General features: G+C 40.1%; 1 protein-coding gene across 9 annotated transcripts in view; it reads right to left on the bottom strand.

Annotated features, from left to right (window-relative positions):
- The window catches only part of RBMS2 (RNA binding motif single stranded interacting protein 2), a 97,685-nt gene that overhangs the window by 8,179 nt on the left and 63,512 nt on the right, over positions 1 to 25,994 (bottom strand). For 8 of the 9 annotated variants that reach the window (XM_063427064.1, XM_063427038.1, XM_063427056.1 and 5 more), the window contains exons 3-11: positions 15,826 to 15,884; positions 14,757 to 14,848; positions 5,475 to 5,632; positions 3,761 to 3,840; positions 3,006 to 3,115; positions 2,722 to 2,768; positions 2,544 to 2,637; positions 2,407 to 2,457; positions 1,737 to 1,847 (exon numbers count right to left, since the gene is read on the bottom strand). In XM_063427064.1, the coding sequence (XP_063283134.1) occupies positions 1,737 to 1,847; positions 2,407 to 2,457; positions 2,544 to 2,637; positions 2,722 to 2,768; positions 3,006 to 3,115; positions 3,761 to 3,840; positions 5,475 to 5,632; positions 14,757 to 14,848; positions 15,826 to 15,884 (802 nt within the window). The remainder of the gene's footprint in view (positions 1 to 1,736; positions 1,848 to 2,406; positions 2,458 to 2,543; positions 2,638 to 2,721; positions 2,769 to 3,005; positions 3,116 to 3,760; positions 3,841 to 5,474; positions 5,633 to 14,756; positions 14,849 to 15,825; positions 15,885 to 25,994) is intronic. The other variant, XM_063427097.1, reaches the window with a different exon arrangement.

Below are 25,994 nucleotides of genomic sequence, written 5' to 3'. Positions count from 1 at the left end.
TACATACACACACACACATATATATATATATATATATATATATAAACAGAATTAAAATTCCACAAACAGTTTCACACACACAACCCTCTACTATCCTTAACTAAATGGGGACTTTTCTGCACAAAAATGTGTCATGCTTCACGTTTTAAAATCTTTAATAACTTTACACATTCTTACATTCATTACCTCTATCCATATACAGTTGCAAGAAAAAGTATGTGAACACTTTGGAATGATATGGATTTCTGCACAATTTGGTCATAAAATGTGATCTGATCATCATTTAAGTCACAACAATAGACAATCACAGTCTGCTTAAACTAATAACACACAAATAATGAAATGTTGCCATGTTTTTATTGAACACACCATGTAAACATTCACAGTGCAGGTAGAAAAAGTATGTGAATCCTTGGATTTAATAACTGGTTGAACCTCCTTTGGCAGCAATAACTTCAACCAAACGTTTCCTGTAGTTGCAGATCAGACGTGCACAACGGTCAGGAGTAATTCTTGACCATTCCTCTTTACAGAACTGTTTCAGTTCAGCAATATTCTTGGGATGTCTGGTATGAATCGCTTTCTTGAGGTCATACCACAGCATCTCAATCGGGTTGAGGTCTGGACTCTGACTGGGCCACTTCAGAAGGCGTATTTTCTCCTGTTTAAGCCATTCTGTTGTTGATTTACTTCTATGCTTTGGGTCATTGTCCTGTTGCAACACCCATCTTCTGTTGAGCTTCAGCTGGTAGACAGATGGCCCTAAGTTCTCCTGCAAAATGTCTTGATAAACTTGGGAATTCATTTTTCCTTTGATGATAGCAATCCGTCCAGGCCCTGACGCAGCAAAGCAGCCCCAAACCATGTGCCAGTGACTTTTGTAAGTCTTTAGCTGACACTCTAGGATTCTTCTTCACCACATTGAGCAGTCTGCGCTGTGCTCTTGCAGTCATCTTTACAGGACGGCCACTCCTAGGGAGAGTAGCAGCAGTGCTGAACTTTCTCCATTTATAGACAATTTGTCTTACCGTGGACTGATGAACAGCAAGGCTTTTGGAGATTCTTTTATAACCCTTTCCAGCTTTATGCAAGTCAACAATTCTTAATTGTAGGTCTGCTGAGAGCTCTTTTGTGCGAGGCATCATTCACATCAGGCAATGCTTCTTGTGAAAAGCAAACCTAGAACTGGTGTGTGTTTTTTATAGGGCAGGGCAGCTGTAACCAACACCTCCAATCTCATCTCATTGATTGGACTCCAGTTGGCTGACATCTCACTCCAATTAGCTCTTGGAGATGTCATTAGTCTAGGGGTTCACATACTTTTTCCACCTGCACTGTGAATGTTTACATAGTGTGTTCAATAAAAACATGGCAACATTTCATTATTTGTGTGTTATTAGTTTAAGCACACTGTGATTATCTATTTTTGTGATGATTGATGATTGATGATCAGATCACATTTTATGACCAGTTTGTGCAGAAATCCATATCATTTCAAAGGGTTCAAGTACTTTTTCATGCAACTGTATCTGCAAATTTAAAGACAAAATATCAGGTAGTCAATTTTAGCAAGAAAAGTGATGTTATGTGTTTGAAATATGCATTTTCAGGTGGAATTGCAGTCCACAGCGGATCCTCTATCAGCAGAATCATTCAATATCTTTACACCAACCATAATTTATTGTGTTAAAAAAAGTAAATTAAGTCTAGTGGTAATATAGAAGAATGTTTCTTACCGCTCCAGTGCTGCCAAGCGACAGGTGCCCCAGCTGTTGAGTCAGAGGTCCCATCATGGAAGCGGGCTGGATGGAAATAGCATGGTCCATAGTGGAAGTGAGGATAGTTCCCTACCAAAGAGTGAAGGTTCAAGGGGCAACAGTACAAACAACCACATAACTATGCCACCTTCCCACTGCGAGAGAACACCAAAGGCTAAAGCTTTAGAAATATTATCTATATAGCCAATGGTTTTACTATTAGTATATGAGGAACATTTTAAATCCACAAAATGCTGCAAAGATAATTACCTGCGGATACCCTTAATGAAAGACAAGGGCTCAAATTTACATATACAACTATCATAGGTCATTCTTAATGACTGCTGGGAGTACAGTTAATAAGGTCAAATGAAGTAGTTGATGCTCAGGAAATATCCAAATAACTAGATCATAGTGAGAAGGTGGCACCAGTGGAAGAGCAATAGGCTAGATGCCAGAAAAGAAGAAAGAGATAGAAAGCAATGCACTGAAAAGATTACACTAGTGGAGGAGCAAAAACAGAGTATATGCCAGAGAAAAGAAAAATACAGAAAAGAAACTAGTGGGGACAGCAATAGAGAGTGGCACAAGCAGGGGAAAATAGATAATGTCATTCTCTTAATAAGGCTATGTATAAATGGTTACTCACTGCAGGTTGCATGAGGTAAGACTGGTGATGCATCCAGGAAGGATTGTGAACCTAAACGAAAATCAAGTATTAGTACCATACCATTCTTAGATATCTTTAGAATACTGATTTTATTATGTAAGTTTTTAAATCCATACCGGATAAGAAGATACGGGTGATGGCAAGTACGGAGAGAGGGCTGCCTGTGCGATCACCCGATTTGGGGCAATACTGTACGGGGTGGTATAAAACCTAAAAAAAGTGAAAATATACATTGTTAAGAAACTAACAGAATGAAATGAGAATACAATAAGACCGGTATGCTACGGGACTTACCCATTCTGCAAAGCGTTTGTAGGATCATATGTCAAGGTCATACCGCCCTTCAGAGGTGAGGAAAAAGTGATATGTCAATAAAAGAAATGGGACATGAGGAAGAATAACTAATGGGTGAAGAAAATGTGAGGAGGAGGAATGAGGAGATGTGAAAAGTGGAAAATGGAAGAAAAGAAGCAAATGAGGAAGAAAATAAAATTAAGAAATACACAAATAAAAGGAAATTTGTATTTTCAGTAAAAATAAAGAAAACACAACAAATATACTCCCTCATTTGTTATTACCGTCTCTCCCTCTCGTGGCCAGCCACGCCCATTTTGAATGTACTTTCCCTGGGTCTGTCGTTTTTTTTGTCCACCATCTGCAAACTTGCAAAGCAAGGGCTCTTGGGGAGCTGGAAATGAAAAAAAATTACATGGGGTAGTAGAAAATTGTAACCAGTAACTACGGGCATAGGCATACATTTTCATATTATACTATTGTAAAATGTCCCTAACCCAGTGATGGCACGTCTTTGAGTACCCAAATGTCTGCAAAAATCAAGCGTTTTCTTTCTTCTTTACAAACGTCCTCAGGTGGGATTCACTTGCAGTCTATAGTCTGCTCCACTAATGTCTGCTGTGTGCTAATATCAGCCTTAGCTGTGACTTATTACCTGGCGGCGTCACGGTACTTTACACACAAAATTTAAACAGGTTATCGGGATTGACAGCTATGCAGTAGGCAGACACTGATTCCAATTCCATTGGTGGCACCTGCATGTTTGGTTCGCCTTCAGTGCCTTTGCCTCACCCTGATCTATTTTATTCAAAGATACTAGAGCTGCATCGTAATAGGCAATTTATCAGACTGTAGTCATCCCAAATGCTCAACACATCTAGAGCTTGTAAAAAAAAAACAAAAAAAAAATGCAACAAATATATATGAACATATTATTACCTTCCCTTGCATACAGAGGAAAAATAAATTAAATACAAAATTACTACTATATCCTGAACTAAAAAAAATAAATACTGACAGACATCCTGTCTTTGCTTACCTGGGACACCAGGGGGCGTTTTGATATATTTGCCATTGAAGTGATGGATTACAGCTTCACACTTTTCTGTGGATTCCATTCTGAAATTAACGAATCAGTTATTTTATGCTCACACAGTAAACCATTGATTGCCTGGTTACCTGCTTATCGTTTTTTCTGTATTTTCTGATTATGTCTGGTATTAGCATAAAATGGCCATAGGAATTAGAAATATAGAAATGTATTAAACTTGTTTCAAATGTGCTTTTTAGTGTGTTATAGACCAGTTGCTCTACATATCATATGAATGGAAGAGAATCCTTAAATCAAGTACATACGGTGATCCCCGAGGAATGGTTTTTGAAACACTGGTGAGACTGAGGCATTGTATGGTATAGTCTTAAGTAAGTTTTAAAGAAACTGATTTTAAGATCTGCTTACTGCTTACACTCAATGTTTCCATTGTTCTAAAATCAAAACACGTCTTCAAGAAGTGTTCACTTTTGTGGGTCATTATTCTCATTTTTAAAACCTACAATGTAGTGACCAACAGAAAAGATTAAATTAATATAATTTGATATATGTACGCATTCTTGCCAAGACGTGTCTTGAAATGACTTGAGATTACGAGTGTGTGTGAAATGTGTTAGACTCAATCTGCTGTTTACTCGTCTGGATCATACGGATTTGACATTCAGTTCTAATTGCAACAAAAGTTAACTATTATATCAATGATAATGTAATTATGCTGGAAGATGTAATTACATAAATTAAGCCAAGTGTTTGAAGCCCTTGATGAAACCCCAGCAAGTGTTTTCTGTAGTCTCTTACACAGCAACATTTTGATACAGGATGACACAGAACCCAGGGGTTTTCAACTGTTAATAATCCCCAACCTTTCAAATGTGCCGAACTATGGATACCTGTTATTATAACTCCCATCTTTTCGAACAGTTGGAAACATAAAATACTATACAAATGTCCCTTAAGATATGCATGATACAGATTGTGGACCTTAAAATGTGTAATAAAACCAAGAACTCAGAGATTTCTCCTTTGATTTTCAAAGGAACGTAGAACCGTCTGGATGTCCCTCTTTCATCTTTATAATGAAGATTTACCGAGCATGTGTATGACTTCACATCAATACACGCTTACTAATTTGTTGCAGGAAGTTGTGAATGGGTATTGCAGCCACAAGTTGCATTTCCTTATTTTTTAAAAATGAGAACTGCTCACATAATATGAATGGGAGCCACCACTGGTTTTCATTCCCCTGAGAAACTGTTTTGCAATACTATTTTTTAAGTGAATGAGATGTGGCTTGCTCATACATGTTCAATGAATTACATGTGTGTAAAGGATTAGAAAGCAGGAGATACCGTGATGCAAGAAGGTGTAAATTACATATTTCTCAATCAAAATTATAAGATAACAATAGTTCTTAAATTTTAGGTTGAGACCTCATTTATTTGTGGGCAACAAGGATTGATAGGAGTTTTAAGACATTATCCCCATCATTTATTCATCAATGTTATAATTGACAATATTAGGAGAATATAGAGAGGACCAAATTAGGACATGTAATGCCAGAATAATGAGCAATGTGATTAACGCTTTAGTGCTAAAATGGTCAAAATATATATGTTTAAAACACAAGAAAGAACAACACGCTACTCATTTCTTAGTAAAATTCTTACTGTTTTCTAAAGCATTATTTAATACGCTCTCTTACCTTGCAAAACCAACACCTCGACTGGTCCCACTAGCATCCCGCAAGATACGAGTGGATATAACCTGCCCAAAGGGTTTCAGCAGGGACTCCAGCTCCTGCTCATCCATACTGACCGGCAGGTTGGAGATGTATAAGTTAGTTGGGTCCTGCTCCTGTTGCTGAATATACAAAATTATGAAATTTTACAAACTTGAATTAATGGATACTTTCACCAAATCCACAATCATTATATTGTGAATAAACAATTGGCATTTGGCAGCATAGCAACAGGAGACATATATTATCCAGTAATGAGACAGAAACACACACACTTAGGAACACACACTCTACGGTTCTTAAACGGGCCTCTATAGCCACCAAAACAACTTTAGCTTAATGAAGCAGTTTTTGTGTATAGATCATGATTCTAAAGTTTCACTGCTCAATTCACTGCCATTTAGGAGTAAAATCACATTGTTTCTGTAGTTCTAGCCACACCGCCACTGACTGTGACTGACACAGCCTGCAAGAAATAAAATGGTTTCACTTTCAATCAGATGTAACTAATTTTAAACATGTTTTTATTCTGCTCTGTAAAATTGAGATTTATTACATATAGGATTGCTCCTGCAAGGTCTGGTAAGTTATTAAACAGAGCAGCAAAAAGGAAATTCTAGATTAAACAGAATTTGCAATAAAAGGAAGTATACACATTAGACGACTCTTTGCAGGAAGTGTTTATGTAAGCTATGTAAGTCACATGCAGATAGGTGTGCTGCCTAGAACACGTGATTTAACTCCTATATGGCAGAGAATTAAGCAGTAAGACTGCAGGGGCATGATCTATACACCAAAACGGCGTCATGAAGCTTAAGTTATTTTGGTGACTGTAGTGTCCCTTTATAGCATCACTGTCACCATTCGTGTGTTGTTTTTTTTATCAAAGGGATGGAGAAGGGTTATAAACGTGACCTGTGTGTATGGTATTTCTGTATATATCACATAGTAATCTAATTCCCCATTTTGTTTTGAGGAGTCCACAGAGCTATTTTAACTTATCATGCTAGTCCCCAATAAGTAGACTGTGTTACCAGACAGACTAGCCAAATATGTTTGTGGTACTGGACACATTGTCAGCTCCACAGGGTTTTCTACATTTTCACAAGGATTTCCTAGGAATGACAAATGTGATTGATAAGGCATCCTAACATTTGGAGAAATGAGCCTATGTGACTTGGTGATGGGAGACACTGTCAATATATTGAAAATCAAATCGCACTCTCCTGAATTCACTCTACATTTATTTTGTTTAAAAATTCAGCAAAGGCTATTTTGGAGACATACTTACATTTTAGGAAAATTTAAATGTATCCCTCCTGGTGAAACATATTATCAATAAATAGATACATATGTACATCATAGCTCAAGCTTTCCACTTATCATAAGCCATTGGCAAGTGAAAATGTATCCCTGGTAGTAGAAAGTTACCCCTGGTTTATATGCAATTGATTGCAGAGGCGCATACATTTTAAGGCATGGCTAGGAGCAAAGGAGTTCATGTGAAGCCCTGCGTACATGCACGCATACATACACTATACTATACTCCATCTGAGGAGTGGCCAGTGAAGTTATCACTAGGCTGTAATGGAAACACTGCATTTTCTACGAAAAGACATTGTTTACAGCAAAAAGCCTGAAGGTAATGATTCTACTCACTGGAACAAATTCAATAAGCTGTAGTTGTTCTGGTGGCTGTAGTGTCCCTTTAAAGTATTATTTGAGCGTGTAGCCAGAAGTCAGTTTTGCTGCTGGGGATACTCTATTTTAAACAATTCAACACCTCTAGTTCACACTGTGAAATATAAACAGTTTTGCTGCTGGTAATCCCAATAACAGGATTAAAAGTGCTCTTTAACCCCTTCTTGTTAAAGTATTACACACATCACCGTATGTAATGTAATTCTTGGCGAGTCATCTGTCACAAACAGGTTTCACGATTAGTCTCATAGGTGTCTAATATATTAAACCTAAACTAGTTTAGCGCTAATACATCCAAATCTCAACTATGAAATGTTTTTCGTGCAGGCAGTTACACATTAGCTTATAAACGGCCACTCCAAGCACAATACGTGCATAGGTTCTTTGCATAGGTTTCAGTGCAAGAAGATCTTCTTTCCTTTTTTCAAACATACAAGCTCATAATCTGTTTGAAGATAACACAGGGGAACACGTTTTCACCTGCTCACACAAGTGCTCATTCAGCATATATTTGGAAAGCACTTGCCTTCACACACAAATGCCGCATTAAATGTGGCTTGAGTAGAATAAATGTATACATTATATATAGCAAGATATTCTACGATCAGTTTAAAGGGAAACTATAGTCACCTGAACAACTTCAGCTTAATGAGGTTGTTCAGGTGAGAACTATAGCTCCCTGCAGCCTCTCTCATGTAAACACTGTATTTTCTGAGAAAATACAGTGTTTACATTGAAAGCTAGGAACACCTCCAGTTGCAGTCACTCAGAGTGAACCAGAGGGACTTTGGAGTTGATGGAGGCATAACATGCCTCCATCCACTCAGATCTGCTGTCAGCAGAGCACAGGGCAGCACTGTGCACAGCATCCAGTGATTCAGTATCTCTTCCCTCTGCATGCAGACACTGAACTTTCATCATAGAGATTCATTGATTCAATTCATCTCTATGAGGAGATGCTGATTGGCCAGGGCTGTGTTTGAATCATGCTGGCTCTGCCCCTGATCTGCCTCTTTGTCAGTCTCAGCCAATCCTATGGGGAAGCACTGTGATTGGATCAGGCTACCACATGTCAGCAGACTGCTTGTTTTTCTGAGTCTAACAGAATGCAGATTTACAGCTTCTGGCTTGAATACAGTAAGATTTTTACTATATTTATGGAGGCATGAGGGGCCCAGGGGGGCTAGATGGTGGTGTTAACACTATAGGGTCAGGAATACATGTTTGTGTTCCTGACCCTATAGTGATACTTTAAGAAAGAAGTAATGCAACTAGGGTGCCCAACAGTCATATTAAAATTAGATACCGAACCACCAATATTGAGGTTCCTCGAAATTGTGGTAGGCTTAAAGGGGCTGTCACTTTCCAGAATTTTTAGTATTATGTTTATTTATCTACAAAGCTAATTGCTAAACTGGAGGAAAATCCAGCTCTCGAAAGATGAAATGGAGATTGGGATTTTAACACTATAGGGTTAGAAATGCAGGTCTGTGTTCCTGACCCTATAGTGTTCCTTTAATACAAAGAAAGAAAAAAATATATAATGATTGTCAATGTTTTATCCAATGGTGTAAATTCAGGAGAAGTGACAGTTCCCCTTTAACAATTATTTAGACAGTTTATTTTTTTGTGTCCACTCATTATATAATTTACATTCTCCCTTAGATTTGATTAGAAAGCATATTTATGAAAAATGCATACAGTAGATGTTGCAATTTCATGGAAAAGACAATCGTAGAGACTACTTTGTTGTAAGTTTAAGCCTTAACCAGTGTCCACCTGCCACATCTTGCCATTTACCAACATCCACTACTTGCAACAGCTGATTGGAACGGGCTTCTTTTTTTTTTTGGAGATGTGCAATTGATAGCATCTTCTTAACAGAAGATGTATGCAGTATTCCACAGGTGTGTGCACAAAGGTACGATGTGGCTCCTAACAGCTTTATCTGCCAGGACAAATGGATGGAGATGTACTGGAATGTTGGGACATGCAGTACCAAGAAAAGAGAACTTTAGGCAAGTTTTTGTTTACAGTCTTTCTCAAAGTACCACAATACAAGTGGACAGGTTACCTTGGGGTATGTTTGTATTTGGGGGGAAAATCCCAGAAAGCCACAGGGTTGCTATAGCAGCATATCTTCTGTTGCTTGGCTTTCTTTGACCGAGCAGTTAGAGAATGGGAACTCTGGGTGAATGAACTGCCAATGTTTCAAGATATATGGATCCCTAACAAGGTTTCACCAAAGAGAGATAATGTTGCTTTAGAGGGCATGTCTGAAGACATGTAGTGTTTTCGTGTGTGTGTGGAGTGGAGGCGCACTAACATACCCTCAAAACATTATGACCTTCTTTGCAAGGACGACAGTGGAATATGGATTTATATTATATAGTGACTGAATGTATGTAACTTAGAATAAACAGAATACAATACAAGACAAAGAAATTAACATTTGAGCACCAAAAGGATGTTCTGATCCTGAAGCCTGTGAATAAGTGCCAGTGGATGCATGCAAGCAAAGGGGAATCTCTCTGTATATTCAAAATGTTTCCACACTCTTACTAAACCAGTTTGTATGGAGTTACGTAAAAATAATTTTAAAAAATTGATCTCCTTGAGTCAAAAGAAAAAGTGTTCACAGAAAAATTCACTAGACACAGATAGCACTGGCACCACTGTATGTAGCTGTATGTAAGGTAAAACAAGTAAGCAGGATTGGTGTGCTCTCTAAATAGTTTACCCCTACATGAAATTAATGGAGGTGTTTACAGAGGTAGTATAAATTATAGGAGAAAGCGAAAGTGTGACCGTAGCATGCTGGTGAAGTTTACGATAAATCTTCTCGTGTCGAGTGTTGCTGGCACCTGATTAAATTCCTCAACATTTACACTGAGTCAGATAGCAGAGAAGAGATAGTCCTTTTGCAACACCACACTAATGAGGCCTACTGCACCTACCGTCCTAACCTGCACTCAAGAACTGCGTTTGCTGCCACACCCACCCCAGTCTTACCACTGAACAGACCATAGCCTCCTTTCATATTCCCCAAAACCTGGGCCTTGTAAAGAGTGAACATACACCTGTCATAGTTCTAAGCACCCATGAGTGTTCTAAGATTGTGGCCAGTCAAAGAATCTATATATTCACTTTGTTGGTGGCTCAATTCATTGAAAAAAGTAATGTGCTTACTAAGCCACATACATTTCCACTGTCTGCATGGTTCTTCGATACTATCATTCAGATTTACGAATGCCTTGGAGCATTTTACACATGTCTGCATTTAAAGTAGCCCTGCTATTTTTTCCTTTCATTATGCCTCTTGTATCTTGGTGATTAAGCTCTCCCTTTTGCCGGATCTCAATATCTTGTTGCAGCCATGTTGTACCCTTCTGCCCATGATATGTACTCTGGCTCTTCTGTGGGATTATTTTATTAATAGATTGTGGATAAATCTGAGTGGCAACTAAAACAGAACATTGCTTAAACTATAACCATTGTGAAGGTTTATCAACTTAACTGCTATACATAATCAGAAATAGTCCCTACCAATGCTGGAACTAGAATTCTCTTATTTAGTAATTTAGGAATCAAGTAAACTAGAGCAGAATGTAGACAAACCTCAGGATCACTGTTCCACCCTAACCTGCAGAGCAAATTGTATATGATAAAGATTTGGAGATTTACCCTATTAACAACTGTGACAGTAGTAACTGTCACTGGGGATGGAAGACAGACACTATGTCCTGGTATTTTCTTTTGTGATTCCTATTGTGTTTTGGTCACCCTGTGCCCATTATTGGTGCAGGGCATGTTGAATGTATTGCTTGTCTGTGCCTCTCCCCCTCCCACTTTTTCCTGTCCTATTGTTTCCCCAGCAGGGCGTTGTCCCAGGGACACTGCCAACCAACTAGCTACACCTTCCCTCCTCAATCTCCCATCAGCCTTCGCTATTGTCTGACCCCACCCTTCCTTGTACAATAGTACTCTATGCACCCTATTGTATGTAAATGAGGCTGCTGGGGGCTTAAAATATGTGTGCTATGTCTATTAAAGTTAGTTGTTGTTTTAACCTTCACCAAGTGTCGTCTGGTGTTTGGTCCAGGGTGGAAAAGGCCCTCAGTGATCCCAGTCAAGCCTCTGCACCTGGGACTGAAGTGCTCCAGGGTCCCTGATAGCTCCGATGAAGCAGACTTGGCGGAGGTACTCTAAATTTTACATTTTTAAAAACCATTTACAGTAGGAGATACAAAAGTATCAATATGATTAAATAATTGTTCCAATTCAGCTCCCTTAGTCTAAATTTGAAATCCACTTTGAATTCTCACTTTAGTGAATAATCCTGTAAGTAAAAATAACCATATGTCTAGGCCACTGGGCATATGCCTGGTGAGCTGCGATGGCCAAGGGCTGAGGCCCATAGACGAGAAAGGATCTCCCCTGCCGGCACATGCAGACCTGACGCTATCCATGCACTGTCCTTGCTGTGTCTTCATGGGCCAAAGATCTGCCTCATCGGCCCACTAGCACTTTACTGTAAGCAGTAAGGGGAGAGCAGGGGAGGACTGGCAGCATTAGGCCTGGGGGGCAAATTCAGTCAAGTGACCCATTGCACCAAGAGGAGAGTAAAAACACCTTTCCCATGTGATTGAAAGGGGGGCAGTACCCTAAACAGAAACACTCACTGACAGGCACACGCACACACACTGTTACAGACATACTGACTCACACAGACACATACTGACACACACACACACAGACATACTGGTACACACACAGACAGACATACTGGCACACACAGACAGACATACTGGCACACACAGACATACATACTGGCACACACGCACAGAAATATTGACACACACAGACATACTGACACACACACAGACATACTGACACACACACAGACATACTGACACACACACAGACATACTGACACACACACACATATACTGACACACACATACTGACACACACACACACATACTGACTCACACACAGAGACATACTGACTCACACACAGAGACATACTGACACACACACAGAGACATACTGACACACACACACTAGCACACAAACTTTACACTTTTAGAGCCAGTAGAAAGCGGCTGGGTAAGGCGACAGGGCTTTAGTAGGGGGCTAGGTGCTATAGTAGAGGACATGAGCACCCAGCCAGAGACAGGTTATTAGGATTTTTTCTTTTTTTTGCAGGATGCGGACGGCCCTGGATTTAGGGTGGCCTGGGGGGCAATTGCCCCGCTGCACCTAATCCCAGCCCACCCCTGGGGGAGAGAAAGGGAGCCCGGGAGGCAGAATATTCGTCCCATGAGCTGGTCATTTGGGAACATTGCCAAGTCTTACCACACCAATGCTCCGACATAGTGCAGCGCTGGAGCTTGAGAGAGGAGTGAACTCAGTCTGCAGCAAGAGTCACTCACCACTACCGGGCCATCAGGATTTGCAATTCAAAAAATAATTTATATATATATATATATATATATATATATACACACAAAAATGTCCAGTCCTTGCACTCAGATACATACACTGCAGGGCATTGCAAAAATAATTGCCGGGTGCAACAAATAGCCACAACCAAAAATAGTATACAAATAGTAAATATTGGCTTGCACTCACGGTCTTGTAGTAAAATAGTACTTTATTGAAGAATCATAAAATCGACGTTTCAGCCCACGACCGGGGCTTTCCTCAGGATCAACAAGCAGTAGCAAAGCCGGCCAATATTTACTATTTATATATATATATATATATATATATATATATATATATATATATATATATATATTTGCTACCACCTCAGCCCCAAAAACACACCCTATACCATCCAACAAATTCACACATTGCACCCCTCACATACACTGCACCCCTACATATCTGATCGCCTAAAGACACTACACCGCTTATACACACTGCACCACCTACACACAAACACTAGATCCCCCATACACACACTCTGGATCTCCTACACACACTAGATCCCCTTTAGACACACACTGCACCATGTACACACTACATCCCCTATGCACACACTAGACCATTGTATGCAAACACAAACACACACTATGCCACCTATACACACATATACTAAAGCCTCTATGCAAACGCAGACTGCATCCCCTATGCATACACTATGTACCTGAACACACACACTACAGCATCTAGCCACATATATTATAACACAAACACATCACAAATGAAACCAACCACTTTACACAAAATACCACACTACAATAATCACTCTATACACATAACCCCACAAGCAAACTCCAAACACATGCACAATACACTTTCCTGGCCCTTTTGCCCTCTGTTATCTCACACTAGAGACAAGTCACAAGTAAAAGCAGTATCATTCATTATGTTTTCGAAGAACAAATACGGGGCCTTTTTTTCTTGAGAAAGCTCTTCAGCAGGAACCAACATGCTCTCTTTGAGGGTGCCATATTGGTCATTGGTGATGACACAACACCTTCCCAACCTCTGGCCTTGCCCCTTCTCACTGGGCCGCTGTGATTAAAAATGGCCCGGGACAGTCCGGCCCTGCATATGTCTACACATGTCACAGCAATTTTACACAGTCTGGCAAGATTAATGTACAGATAATATTAGCATGCAAAATGCAACTCTTTTCACTTAAAACCAGTTTTTTTTTCAAGATGTACAAACTTCTGTGAAAATTATCAAAATTCTGACCGCAATGGCAATATTCATATTTAGAAACGCCAAATATTGTTGGAACTCAGAATCGGAAGTCGGAATCTGCAGCAATTACCCATGTGAGTTAGGTGTTTGGATTAAAATCATCAGAATCCTATACAAATGCCACTATTGTTGGATTAAATTAGAGCCTTACCTCTGCCACCAAAGGGTGGGGACTAGGTCGAGGACACTAGCTCCTCCCCGAATATTATAATTATGGCCCCCACCAATGTGTGGGAGGGCATTAGACCCTTCCCCTCTAATATTATAATTAGGGCCTCGGCATGCTGCCATGGGTAAAGACTGGTGGTGGGGGGTCATAAGGCCCCACTTTATTATAGTTAAGGCGCCCACCCCCTGGCCACCAGTGGGGGTAAGGGTGTCTACAGTGATCTATGTACTCCCAATTTAAAAAAATAAAAATAAATTATGTCTCCTTCCCGATGCCCATGGGTGGGGGCAAGGGTGGGACTGTGGCCTCCCCCTGGTATTTCACAGGCCCACATTGCTGGTCAGTGCCCTGGGAGCTGGGAGATAGGTTTCTTTGTTTTAATTTATTATTACAAGGGCTGTCAGCAAGCAGATTGTACAGATTTCTTTTTAACACCCAGGCCTGGATTTGAAGCATCGGACTCAGATTTCAGCCTATTTTGCAGTTCAAATGGCCTTTAGTGAATAGCCCCATCTGTCTTGTTTGTTAATCACACATCTACATCTTTAAATGGCTTTTAAATTTGTTTGTGCCTCTGGAGGCCTTTATATGTATTCCCATTTTTTGTTTACCACTTAGAATGAGAGCAATTGAAGTTAATAAAACTTGCTGCTCACCTTTGCCATTTGGGCTTGCACTCCACTGGCTTTCAGAGCCGTGACTGCTTTCTGAGCTGCTCCGGGGCTGTCAAAGTCCACAAATCCATAACCTGAGTTGAGAGAACACAGCAGTTAATGCAATTTTAAAACGCTCCAGTTAAACTTTGTTTATATTTTTACTTTGCCTTTCACCTAATAAATTCTATATTTTGTCCAAGTTCAATTTCTACACATTTATTATTCGAATACCTGACCGTTTATGAGCGATATTATTTGCAGAGCCATCTGGCACTTGAAATGTTAAGTGTGGTTCAAAATTCTTGCAAATACCACCAACTGGTTTAACTCCCTTTGTGTTCCTCTGCCTTCTTTGACTCCCCTGACACTAGAAATTCTTGGAATGCATGGTATTCTGCATGGTATTCTGATAAGAGCAGTACTTCTTGGAACTGCCCAGGCAATACTCTAGATAGCAGGTTACTGACTTTTAACACACACATCAGTTTTTCTGCGCACCTTTTTGTTTTACTTGTAGAATCTCAGGTAATTATTCACCCCCAAAATACAGCACGCCATCAGTGCATACATAATTAAAACAATGTTATCAAATTAAATAAGTGTTTTAAGAGGAAGGTCATTTAATATTAATAATTTGTGTGTGTCTGAATGTGTACGTGTCTGAGTGTGTGTGAGTATGTGTTTGTCTGTGAGTGTGTGTGTGTGTGTCTGTGAGTGTATGTGTCTGTGAGTATGTGTCTGTGAGTATGTGTCTGTGAATGTACGTGTGTATATGTCTGAGTGTGTGTATAGGAGTGTATGTGTGTGTCTCTACATGTGTCTTTATGTATGCATCTCTATGTGTATGTGTGTCTGTATGTGTACCTGTTTGTCTGCATGTGTGGGGGGGCGGAGACGTGTGGCGTAGGAGGTAGATGTATGGGGGGGCCCCAGGGCAATTTTCACACCATGGGCCCTGTGGTTTCTAGTTACGCCTCTGGATAAGCCCACTGTAAGATGGGAAGCCACAGTTGCCCTGCCTTTAAATAACAGGCCATGGATAATGACAGTAACAGAGAACATCCATTACCTTTACATTTGTTTGTCGTTTTGTCCAAAATAGCCTTGGTCGACACAATTTTTCCATACCTACAAGACATAAATTTACAGGAGTTTAGCTATGTACAGCAACAGTAATTATTCACAGTCATTGCTAAAATGAAATACAATAATGGTCATCAGTAACTAAATTAAATGAAGCATTTTACAAGTAGTGTCATGTGTGGTGTCAAATGATTTTACGTTTTTAAAACATCACAATCCATGAGAAATTATTACAAAATGTATTTTAACTGTATAGTTCTCTTGCCAATAGTTGAGTTCACTTTCCAGTGCCTGTGCTCTCATGAAGATCATGATGGGTTTGACCTGTTTTAGGAAGCATTATACTTGCAATTGTATACCCATAGAGGTATTTTAGATTAAATAATTGTCTGCATACTTCCTATTTCATTGTGCAGCATGCAGAATATGTTGATGCTTCAAAAATATATCATAAAACTTTTTAATAGGAAGTTTTACAGTAAATCAAACTAAAAGCCATAAACCAAAAATAAAATCACACCTGGTTCACTCATTCTTACCCAAGCGTTAGGCAAAATGTAAACACTGTAGACAAAAAATAACCATCACCAAGCACGAGTTCCTCTAAGATGGCCATTGCTGGATATTTCCCCCACTGGTTATTGTCCGAAACCTAAGGACAGGATTGGAGACTCTCTAAATCAAATTCTGATTGGAGATTCACCAAAACTCAATTAAAGTGGACTTCTCATAGAAACAATGGAGGGTATTTAAGGGGATTTGTTTCTTTATTAATTGTTATGCACCTTGACAAAGACTCAGGTGGAAGCGTATTGTGCTTGTACTTATATGGATGATTTTAAGCATACATGTAAGATTTTATATAATTTTTTAAATAAATTTGCTATACCTTATTTTAACCACCTACTGTCTGTATCCCACCTCATAACCTACATTGGAATATTGAGGAAAATTCAGAAGACACTCACGGATGGGAATACTTCTACAAATTGATGGTATATTGAGATACTGCCAACCCACTTCTATCAAACACAGCCAATATTGCTGGCTCCCTAAATAATACAGTTGTACACTTGAATTACATAACAAGGAAGGGTAATTGTATTATATATTGTTTGTCTTAGTGTGCACTTTCACCTTATTTGGTATTATTGTATTTTAAATGCAAGCATTGTTCTGAATTCTGATGGGTTTTTAAAGCAGCACTATCAAGTTATAGGGACGTGTTTATTAAATTAGGGATTACTTTTTCTTATGAAGCAGTGTGATCTCAGACAACCTTTAAGAACTACTGTCACCTCAAAACTATATTTTTAAACTAAATAATTGTTTTATTCTATTGTTTCCTATTTTCTTCCTCTTTCCGAATCCGTTCTTCTTTTCTTCCTATCTGATCAATTTCTCTTTTAAATCTAAGGACTACTTTTTCAAATGTATTTTTCCTATGCTTGACAATCTTGACAAAGTGGAGCTTGCCTTAAACTCCACACTCTGTCAAGTGTAGAGAAAACACATGAAATAAAGTAGTCCCTATGTTTTAAAAAGAAATAGATCAGAAATAAAGAAAAGAAGAACAGATTCAGAAAGAGGAAGAGAAGAGGAAACAATAGAAAAAAGGAAAGTTTGAAGTGACCAAAAAGCAAATTCAGAAAGCATTTGTTCAGTTTAGGATTTGTGCTTTTCGAAAAGGGTCAGAGGTAACGTGAAATGTAGGGCAAAATTGAGAGCCAGATCACTTGCCTGGAGGGTCAGTGATCCAGCAGTCTGACGGTGAAGGGAAGGGACGGCACCTCAGACCCACCATCATTCTATATAGAGTATGATTTTTTTGACTCTCTAAATACATTTCTCTGGCTTTTCTGAAATATCCCATATTTTCCTTCTTGCAAGACTTATTTTACTTGACCCTTGAACTTTACCTGAAAATCTTCAAGTACACATACATCTGTCATAAAATCTAGGCCCTTAGCCTGCCTTCACTGTACAACACTACTGCATATGTCAGTATGATTTCCACAGGTATGACAATGCACTCTTCCACATATAATACAATAGGACTGGTGTTTTGACTAAAGATGATGTTATGACATACTTTTGTCCCATTCACATCAGAGTTTTATCTTAAGCGAAACAGGAAACACAGCTAAAGTGCTTTAGCGTACGATTTGCGGTGTTCGTTTCTGCCAATGAGCACTAAAATGTATGTTTATTTTCTAAACACACAAAAAATTTCCAGACATGTCTTATGCCTTTCATACATTATGATTCGCCAGGTCCAGATTCAGGGAGCATTATTTTTTATTTTCCTCGCTCTGTAAATATCCAACTAGCTATGAATAACCTCCCTGAAAACGCAACTTCCCACCCATGTCACAGTTTCCTATTCCTACACCTTTTGCTCTGCTCCGGAACATGACCAATAACAACGCGTGGGGTGGCTTTAACTCTTTCCATTACAAAAGACATTAGGTCAACAGAGAATCAGTGCAAGCTCTTAGTCATTCTGTCCAGTTACGAAAGGATTAATTTTTCACTCTTCCCCTTCCTACCAGTCCCATCCCCCACCTCCTCCCAATCAGTTACTGACAGCAGACAGGAAATAACTTTGCAGGGCAGATTCTGTTACAAGCGAAACACTTTACTGCTCAGAATTGCTAATGGTTTGCTGGCTATAGAGCTAGTGGGTTTTAGAAACATATATGGCACAGCATTTGCTGAAGTGTGGTACATAAGGCTAGGATGATAAATGTGGTGCAAATAGGTTGGGTATAGTAAAATATAGTGCGCAATATCTCCTAACCAGCCCAACACTAACGTTTATATTTGTGGCACAAATCAACACAAACACATGGTTTATTTGTTTTTAAGCTTCGATAACACGGGGTGCAAACTTGGCTGGGCTTACTTGCATACTATCCCAAGTCCCTATACACATTTAAATAACTGGAGGTTTTTAGTAACACTCCAATGGGCATTTAAGTGTAAGCTCACCAGCCACGTCAAGGCATTCCCATTAGGGGAGTCCTATGCTAACAATTCACCTTGCTTCTTTCAGCTTCAGGTAAAACAAAAATAATCTCTAATGAGACGGAGAGGGGTATTTTTGTGAACCCTACGTGCTTATTGACCTTTAGTAGGGAACACGTGGGGTGGGCGGCAGCACTGTAATGTGGTGTGTAATACAAAATCAAATACAAAAATAAGTCCGTCGCTCAAACTCCCACTACTCCTGGGCGGCAGCAGTGACTGTAGATGTGAAATATTTCCAAAACCAAACTTGCACAAAGACATGGTATATTTTTATTCATATTTTGAAAACATGGGGCGCCAACTTCACACAGCCGTCAACGTACAGAGTTTGTTGTGTTCCAAATAAAGTACAATTATAGGGTAAAGTGATACAAATTGAACAGATGGGTTATCTTGCTTATTCTCAGTATTGAGAACATGCCCAAGAATTGCTCTGAATTTAAAATGAAATGAATGTGTACAATGTATTGTTTTCATTCACTGCAACATTGTAATCGTTTCCTGCTCAAAAACATGGCAACCAAACACAAACAATCTAAAAATCAAAACCCAATATAAACTGCAGGAAACTGCTAGAAATTTGTATTTTTTGCCGCAGTGAGTGTGTTCTTGATGGGATATTAAACCCTACAGTAGATCACTGTGAATAAAAGATGCACAGGAGAAATGCTGAATGTTTCTTAAAAGCTCAGGTCTCATACACTAGTAGACGTTAACAGAGCTTTGGCATCATGTGTATTTCCATCTGGCCTGCACTTCTCTCAAAACATCTTGCTTCTCAGTCTGTGGGCGACTTGTGTAGATCTCCTTGGGGCTCATGGGATGTTCACTGCATTCTTTGGCTGGGGTGAAATGAGGTTACAACTCAGAAGTACACTCTCTCCTCGTCTGCTTTTCTCAGCTCCTCCTACATTGCTTTCTGGGGTTTATATAAATATACTTTAGAACACATTTTTAAAGATCCTTAGCTTTTCAGTTTCTCACTCGTATAGCTCTTTGTCAGAGGATGGTGGCTATTAGCAAACTATGGGGCAGAACAATGACACCCTATTTTGGAATGCATTACATAGATAATGCATCAACTAAGTATGTCTAATCATAAATAAATAATAGTAATAATAATAATAAATAATTGCCTTTGTAGTTCCAAATCATTGTTTAATGGGTCTGTCTGCAACCAGTCAGTAGTGTCTCATCCTGATCTATGGGGTCTGATCTTATCCAACAAATATTGCAGGAGTTTATGGGATTGTTTTTATTTGGTACTTATATAGCGCCAACATATTTCACAGCGCTGCACAATGGAAGGAATGCAGATTATTATGAGCATTATTATGTATGATACAAAAGGAGCTGAAGCAACTCTCATGCACCATCAGCATTGCAACAATGCAAAATTGTGATAGTGCTTCGAGTGACCCCCCTTAAGACAAAATTGTATAAAACAGTAGAAAAGTACTCATGCGGCATTCTGTTTTAAAATAAAAAAGGACAGATGAACACCGTATGATATCCAAATAAAAAGTTTCTACTTTCTAATCCAAAATAGAAATTTGAGATTTTTTTTTTTTTTTTTTTTAAACCGACAAATCTTGCTTTCTCCTAAATCCAGATGACATCATCTAGCAGCCTCAATGCGTTCTTTGTGTCCTGGTATCCCTTCAATGTCATCACAGCTGGGTTTGGCGACATGATTTAATGATCCTCTAGAGTAATACAACTTGCTGTTTAACAGACATTACCATTATTTTATAACACAGGCACTTAAAATGGCTTTCCTGTTCGTTTTTCCCACCTTAAAGTGGCTATATCACAAATCATTTTACAGCATTTTAAAATGTTTTCTCTATACCTTATTAGTTTTTCAATCTACACAGTATTCTTTTTTTAAACATAAATAACAAACGATTTCCAGGTAACCTTCCTGATTATTTAAAGGGTCACTTCCCGTTTCCTGTACATTGGAAAGTTGGAAGCTTTCCTGCAATTCACAAAATAGGACTGGCTCCTTGCAATCTTGTCTGTTATAAAATGTAACTAAAGGTTTGACAATAGTTATGCATTTACAGTATAGCTAAATCTACCTCAAGTTTACTGATTTATAGAGAGATATTTTCTGGTGAAAATTCTCATTTCAAATATGTTTTGAGGTTTACAGCAGACTCAAAGGAGCTCTCCTTGCTGGAGAGGACATCCCATTTAATGCACTGAAATGTTCCTCTCAAATCAGATATGATGTAGTCCAGCCCTGTGCAGCGGTTCTATTCATCATGCAGGATGGCAGCTGCCATACCGCAGGTTACGGACTGCCCATTTCCAATTTTGTGAATGAGCCTGACCATCCTCATAGTTGGAGAGAGGAGCTGTGGGTTTACATTGTGTTTGCACATATACTGTACTGACAGATGAGCAAGTATGATTTTTGCGGTGATTTTTGTACCCGTGAATCTCAGTTATTGTTGTTTACATTTCAGTGTAAAGACTGCCTACCAGACAGCCACTAGAGGCGCTTCCTGGCTTTGCCACCGAGTTTAACTCTGTCAAACAACACTGGACGTCCTCGCACTTTTCATGGGGACGTCTAACGCCTTGCAAATCCATAGAGCACCTAACCTACATCCACATTAGGTTCCCCCTCACGCTGACGTCGGAGGAGGTGGAGATGGAGCCAGCACCGAGGGACCACGGCGCGGAAATCAAGTAAATGTTTAAAGGGTTTTTAACCCTTTGAATGCAGCATGGTGGCGCAGGGGCAGAGGGACACTATACAGTTAGGAATACAGCTTTGTGTTCCTAATAATATAGTGTTCCTGTAACACTGGAAAGTAAGACAGAGCAAGGAGATTAAGTGGCTATGGTGCCAGAGTCTATACCTAATTGCACATTAAGCGTACCTGTCAATTGTTTTTCTTTTGGGTTTTCTTTCTTTATGCCCCCTGTATATTAATGATTATACTCTCCTCCTTGCCACTCTCCTTTATTTACATTTATTAGCTTTTCTAATCGCATTTCAATATCTGGGAGCAGCCATTTTATTCAACTCTGCCCATGATGCCTGTTTGCCCTTCCGTGGGATTGCTTTTACGGATGGATTATGGGTAAATTTGATTTGTAACCGAAACAAAACCTTATGTTAAGCTCCGCCCATAGTCAAGTTTTATCAATCTGACTTGAAAAGAAAAAAAATATATATTCATTTATGAATTAAATTAAATACACAGCCCATCGGAAATAAATAAAAAGATTCTGACAAAGGGAGCTATACAGAAACAAATTAGATGAAGTTTAATATTGGTGGGGGGCGGGGCCTGACCGCCATGCTGACTGGTCGCAGGCTGGAGAGGCTCCTGATAAATCAGATCAAATATGGCTAAAAACTTAAGCAATTTCTGCATATTGACCGACCTGAAGATATATACAGTGTCCGGGCTGAGGCTGGAGCCACCGCGGGCCCTGAGATCGGGAGTACCAGAGCCCCCTGTGGGTGAAAGGGACTTCGGGGTCTGCGGCCTATGCGGGTGGAGAGCGGGACGGACGGCCGCCGTCCTGTTTGCGAACCTGGCTGCCACTCATCAGCCTTGTGATACACCTCACAGGCCTCGCCCCCCCCCCACATGGACCGGGGGGGTTACCCGGTCCCCACCGGAGGGAATCCTCGCCCTACAAAGCCCAACATCGGACCTGCCCGACGGCGCACACCATGAGCCGAGCCTCTCGAATGGCGGCAATGCAGCCTGTACTAAAACGCACTACTTTATATGACTGCATGCAAAAACGACCCACTGAGCTTAATCCTGCATTAAGATGGGGTAAGAGGTGGAGGACACACGTGGCGAACGCAGCCCTCGGAAGCACCACTCACCAGATATCCCTGAAATTGGGCCTGAAAAAAGGCCGACTGAAGCGACCCACACGTGGCACCTCCGGTAAGCCCGAGCCGGCATCAAAGCAAGGAAGCACGTCCACAACGCTCATCATTCGCCCACACTATGAGACCCTCATGCTCGAGCCTCCACACCTCTTCACCCAACGAAGATTGCTGACCCCAGCCTCGGACTTGCCGACCACGCAGAGCCCCCTATGCTACCTCATAACACTGATGGAATAAACAGCACTCTGGGGACAGTAACAGGCAGAAGGACAGGTCCATCGCCGGTGGTTTTACTTTTTATTTTATTTATTTATATATTTTTCTTTTGTTACACCCTTTTTATTTTACTTTTTATTTTTTCTGAATGGCTCGACTGCGAGATCCTTTGTGTAGGTGACAGACTGCCACCATACCCCCCATGGAGAGACCCGGTACTGACTGTAACAGGCATGGCTCGCACTGGGCTCCCAAGTCCACCGCAACCACAGCGGACTACCCTACGCTGCATACACCAACCTAAGAAGTCCAGACCAGCCGGGGTGGAATGCTGCTGTGGCCCCACTACTCGCAGGATATCAGTGGTTAATAAAGTGTTTAAAGCTTAAACCATTCAGCATAGTATATTGTCTACCAAATATATAGGCTTGATGTCGTTCAGTTAACTCATCCGTGTACCTAGCAAGACAGCTAATTTTATAGTGGATAGGTGTAAGACTAATCAGCCCAGATGTCTATGTATGGAAAGCATGCCCCTCTCTTAAGCACAGACAAGCGTAGTTCAGCATGATCATATTAATAACACTTACTTTAAGCTACTGAGGCAAATGTGTTTCTTAAAAGTTTACGCTACTCGAGCACCTAAACGATTGTTAAACTGTTACTTTAATTAAAAATGTGCCTGACAATCATTTACCACAACCTGCAATGCAAATGTTCAATATTGTTCCCTGATATCGCTGTTGTGGCGCACCAAAGCTTGTAATTACTCTTGTGCACACCAAAAATAAAGAATTAAAAAAAAAAAAAGTTTAATATTAAGCACAGACAAATTTTCCATACATCTTGATGCAGGCAAAATGTTTATCAAAGGAACACTATAGGCTCCGGAACACAGACATGTATTCCTGACCTTATAGTGTTAGAGCGTGGAGACGCTGAACGGCAGTGCTGCATACTATGCAGGACTGAGCCAGGAAGCACCACTAGTGGCCATTTGAGGAGTGACTCCTTGTAGGTGTCCCTAGGGGCAATGTAAACGCATAGAATGATTATACTCACCAGAACAACTACATTAAGCTGTAGTTGTTCTGGTGACTATAGTGTCCCTTTAAGCTAGGGAAAGAAAATGTGTGTTACTATGTAGCATGAAACGAGGTGATCAACAGCACTTAGCTACTTGGCGAGTAGCTGAAGAGATCTAACAAGGTAAATTAATAAAAGTGCTGATTTCTTTTGAAATTGACACTTTTTATCAGTGTGTGGGGGGGGGGGGGGGGATTAAATTAAAAAAAAAGAGGAAACACATTTCACACATAAAGCACTTCAGCAAGCTGAGATGGTTTACATATCTGCAGTGTTCATTTAACAAAACTGTAAAAAGGTTCCAGACAAAAAAAATTATATTATCCCATCATGCAGTAAGCTGTTCCATTGGATTAATTTGGGAGCACACTCTTTTATTATTATTATTATTATTGCCATTTATATAGCGCCAACAGATTCCGTAGCGCTTTACAATATTTTGAGAGGGGGGGATGTAACAATAAATAAGACAATTACAAGAAAACTTACAGGAATAATAGGTTGAAGAGGACCCTGCTCAAATGAGCTTACAGTCTACACTCTTAAATTGTATGTGCCAAGTTCAGATATTTCATTTGTATGGTACCACAAATTTTGCCTTGGTTTTGCCATTTGGATTAATTAGCAACAATCACGAATTTATAACCCTGTCAGTTTCACACAGGTTCTATGTTTCTCACCTGTATTTTCATCTAAACAATATATAAAAATAAGCATTGTATTTATTATTAGAAGCCATCAACATTAAAAATCTATATTGGTTTACTTTACAATTCCAACCGATATAGATTTTTTAGAGCAGATACCGATAATCTGTGAACTTTCAGGCCGATAGCCGATAGCTTACCGATATCCTCTACATTTACCGTATTTTTTTTTTCAAATCTTTAGTTATAAAGTGGTAAATGCACAAAATATACATGCCAATCAGATTTGTTTTTAAATGTTTTCAAGAATATTTATATGTGTGTGTAGTGGATGCAGTGAGAGTATTTGGTTAATAAATGCAGTATATATATGTGTGTGTGTTTGTGTAGTGGACGCAATGTGTTTGTTTGTGTAGTGGATGCAGTGTGGGTAGTGGATGCAGTGTGTGCGTGTTTGTGTAGTGGATGCAGTGTGTTTGTGTGTACCTGTCTCTTAGTGTCCTCCCACTCCCCTTAATGTTCCTCTCCCTTCTCTTTTAGTGGTCCCCCCCCACCACCCCAGTGTTCCTTTTCCCTTCCCTCTTCCTTAGTGTCCTTCCTTAATGTTCCTCTCTCCCCCCTAGTGTTCTCCCTCCCCCTGTCCCATAGTGTTCTTCACTGCCCTTCCCTGTCCCATAGTGTTCCTTTTCACCCCCCTCCCCCATGGTGTTTCTTACCACCTGCCCCCCATAGTGTTCCTTACCATACCCAAACCCTGTCCCATAGTGATCCTTACCACCCCCCACATCCGTTAGTGCCCCTCTCCCCTGTGTATCTCCCCTACTTGGTCCCTTCTCCCTGGTGTGTCTCCTGGTAGTGTGGCCAAGCAGAGCAGTGCACAGTCTCCAGATTCAGTCTCCTGTACCCGGCCGGACTGACGGGAAGTGCTCTCTCAGTCAGCACTTCCTTTCAGTCCAGCCAGGTACAGGAAATATAAGTTCCTGTACCGCGGTGTGCACTGCTCCGCTCGGCCATGCTACACAGAGTGCCTGGCAGAAGGGAGCGCTGTGTGCCCACCTCCTGCCGGTCACTCCAATTTAGCGCCCCAGGGCCGGTGCGCCCTAAGACGGCCGCTTGTGCCGCCTTATGGATGCGCTGGCCCACCCATTCATTATCGGTATTGCCGATGATTATCGGCAGATACCGATACTTACAAAAACATTGGAATAACCACTGATAACATCGGCAAAAAACGATAATCTGTCGATCCCTAGCTCAAACCAGCACTAAGCAGCTTGCACCATGTACAGCAAGCATGTCAAACTC

This window comes from Pelobates fuscus, chromosome 1 (assembly GCF_036172605.1).
Source record: "Pelobates fuscus isolate aPelFus1 chromosome 1, aPelFus1.pri, whole genome shotgun sequence".
In the NCBI taxonomy this organism is placed as follows: Eukaryota; Metazoa; Chordata; class Amphibia; order Anura; family Pelobatidae; genus Pelobates; species Pelobates fuscus.
The sequence above is the reverse complement of the archived record's forward strand: the minus strand, read 5'-3'. Positions and strand labels throughout refer to the sequence as shown.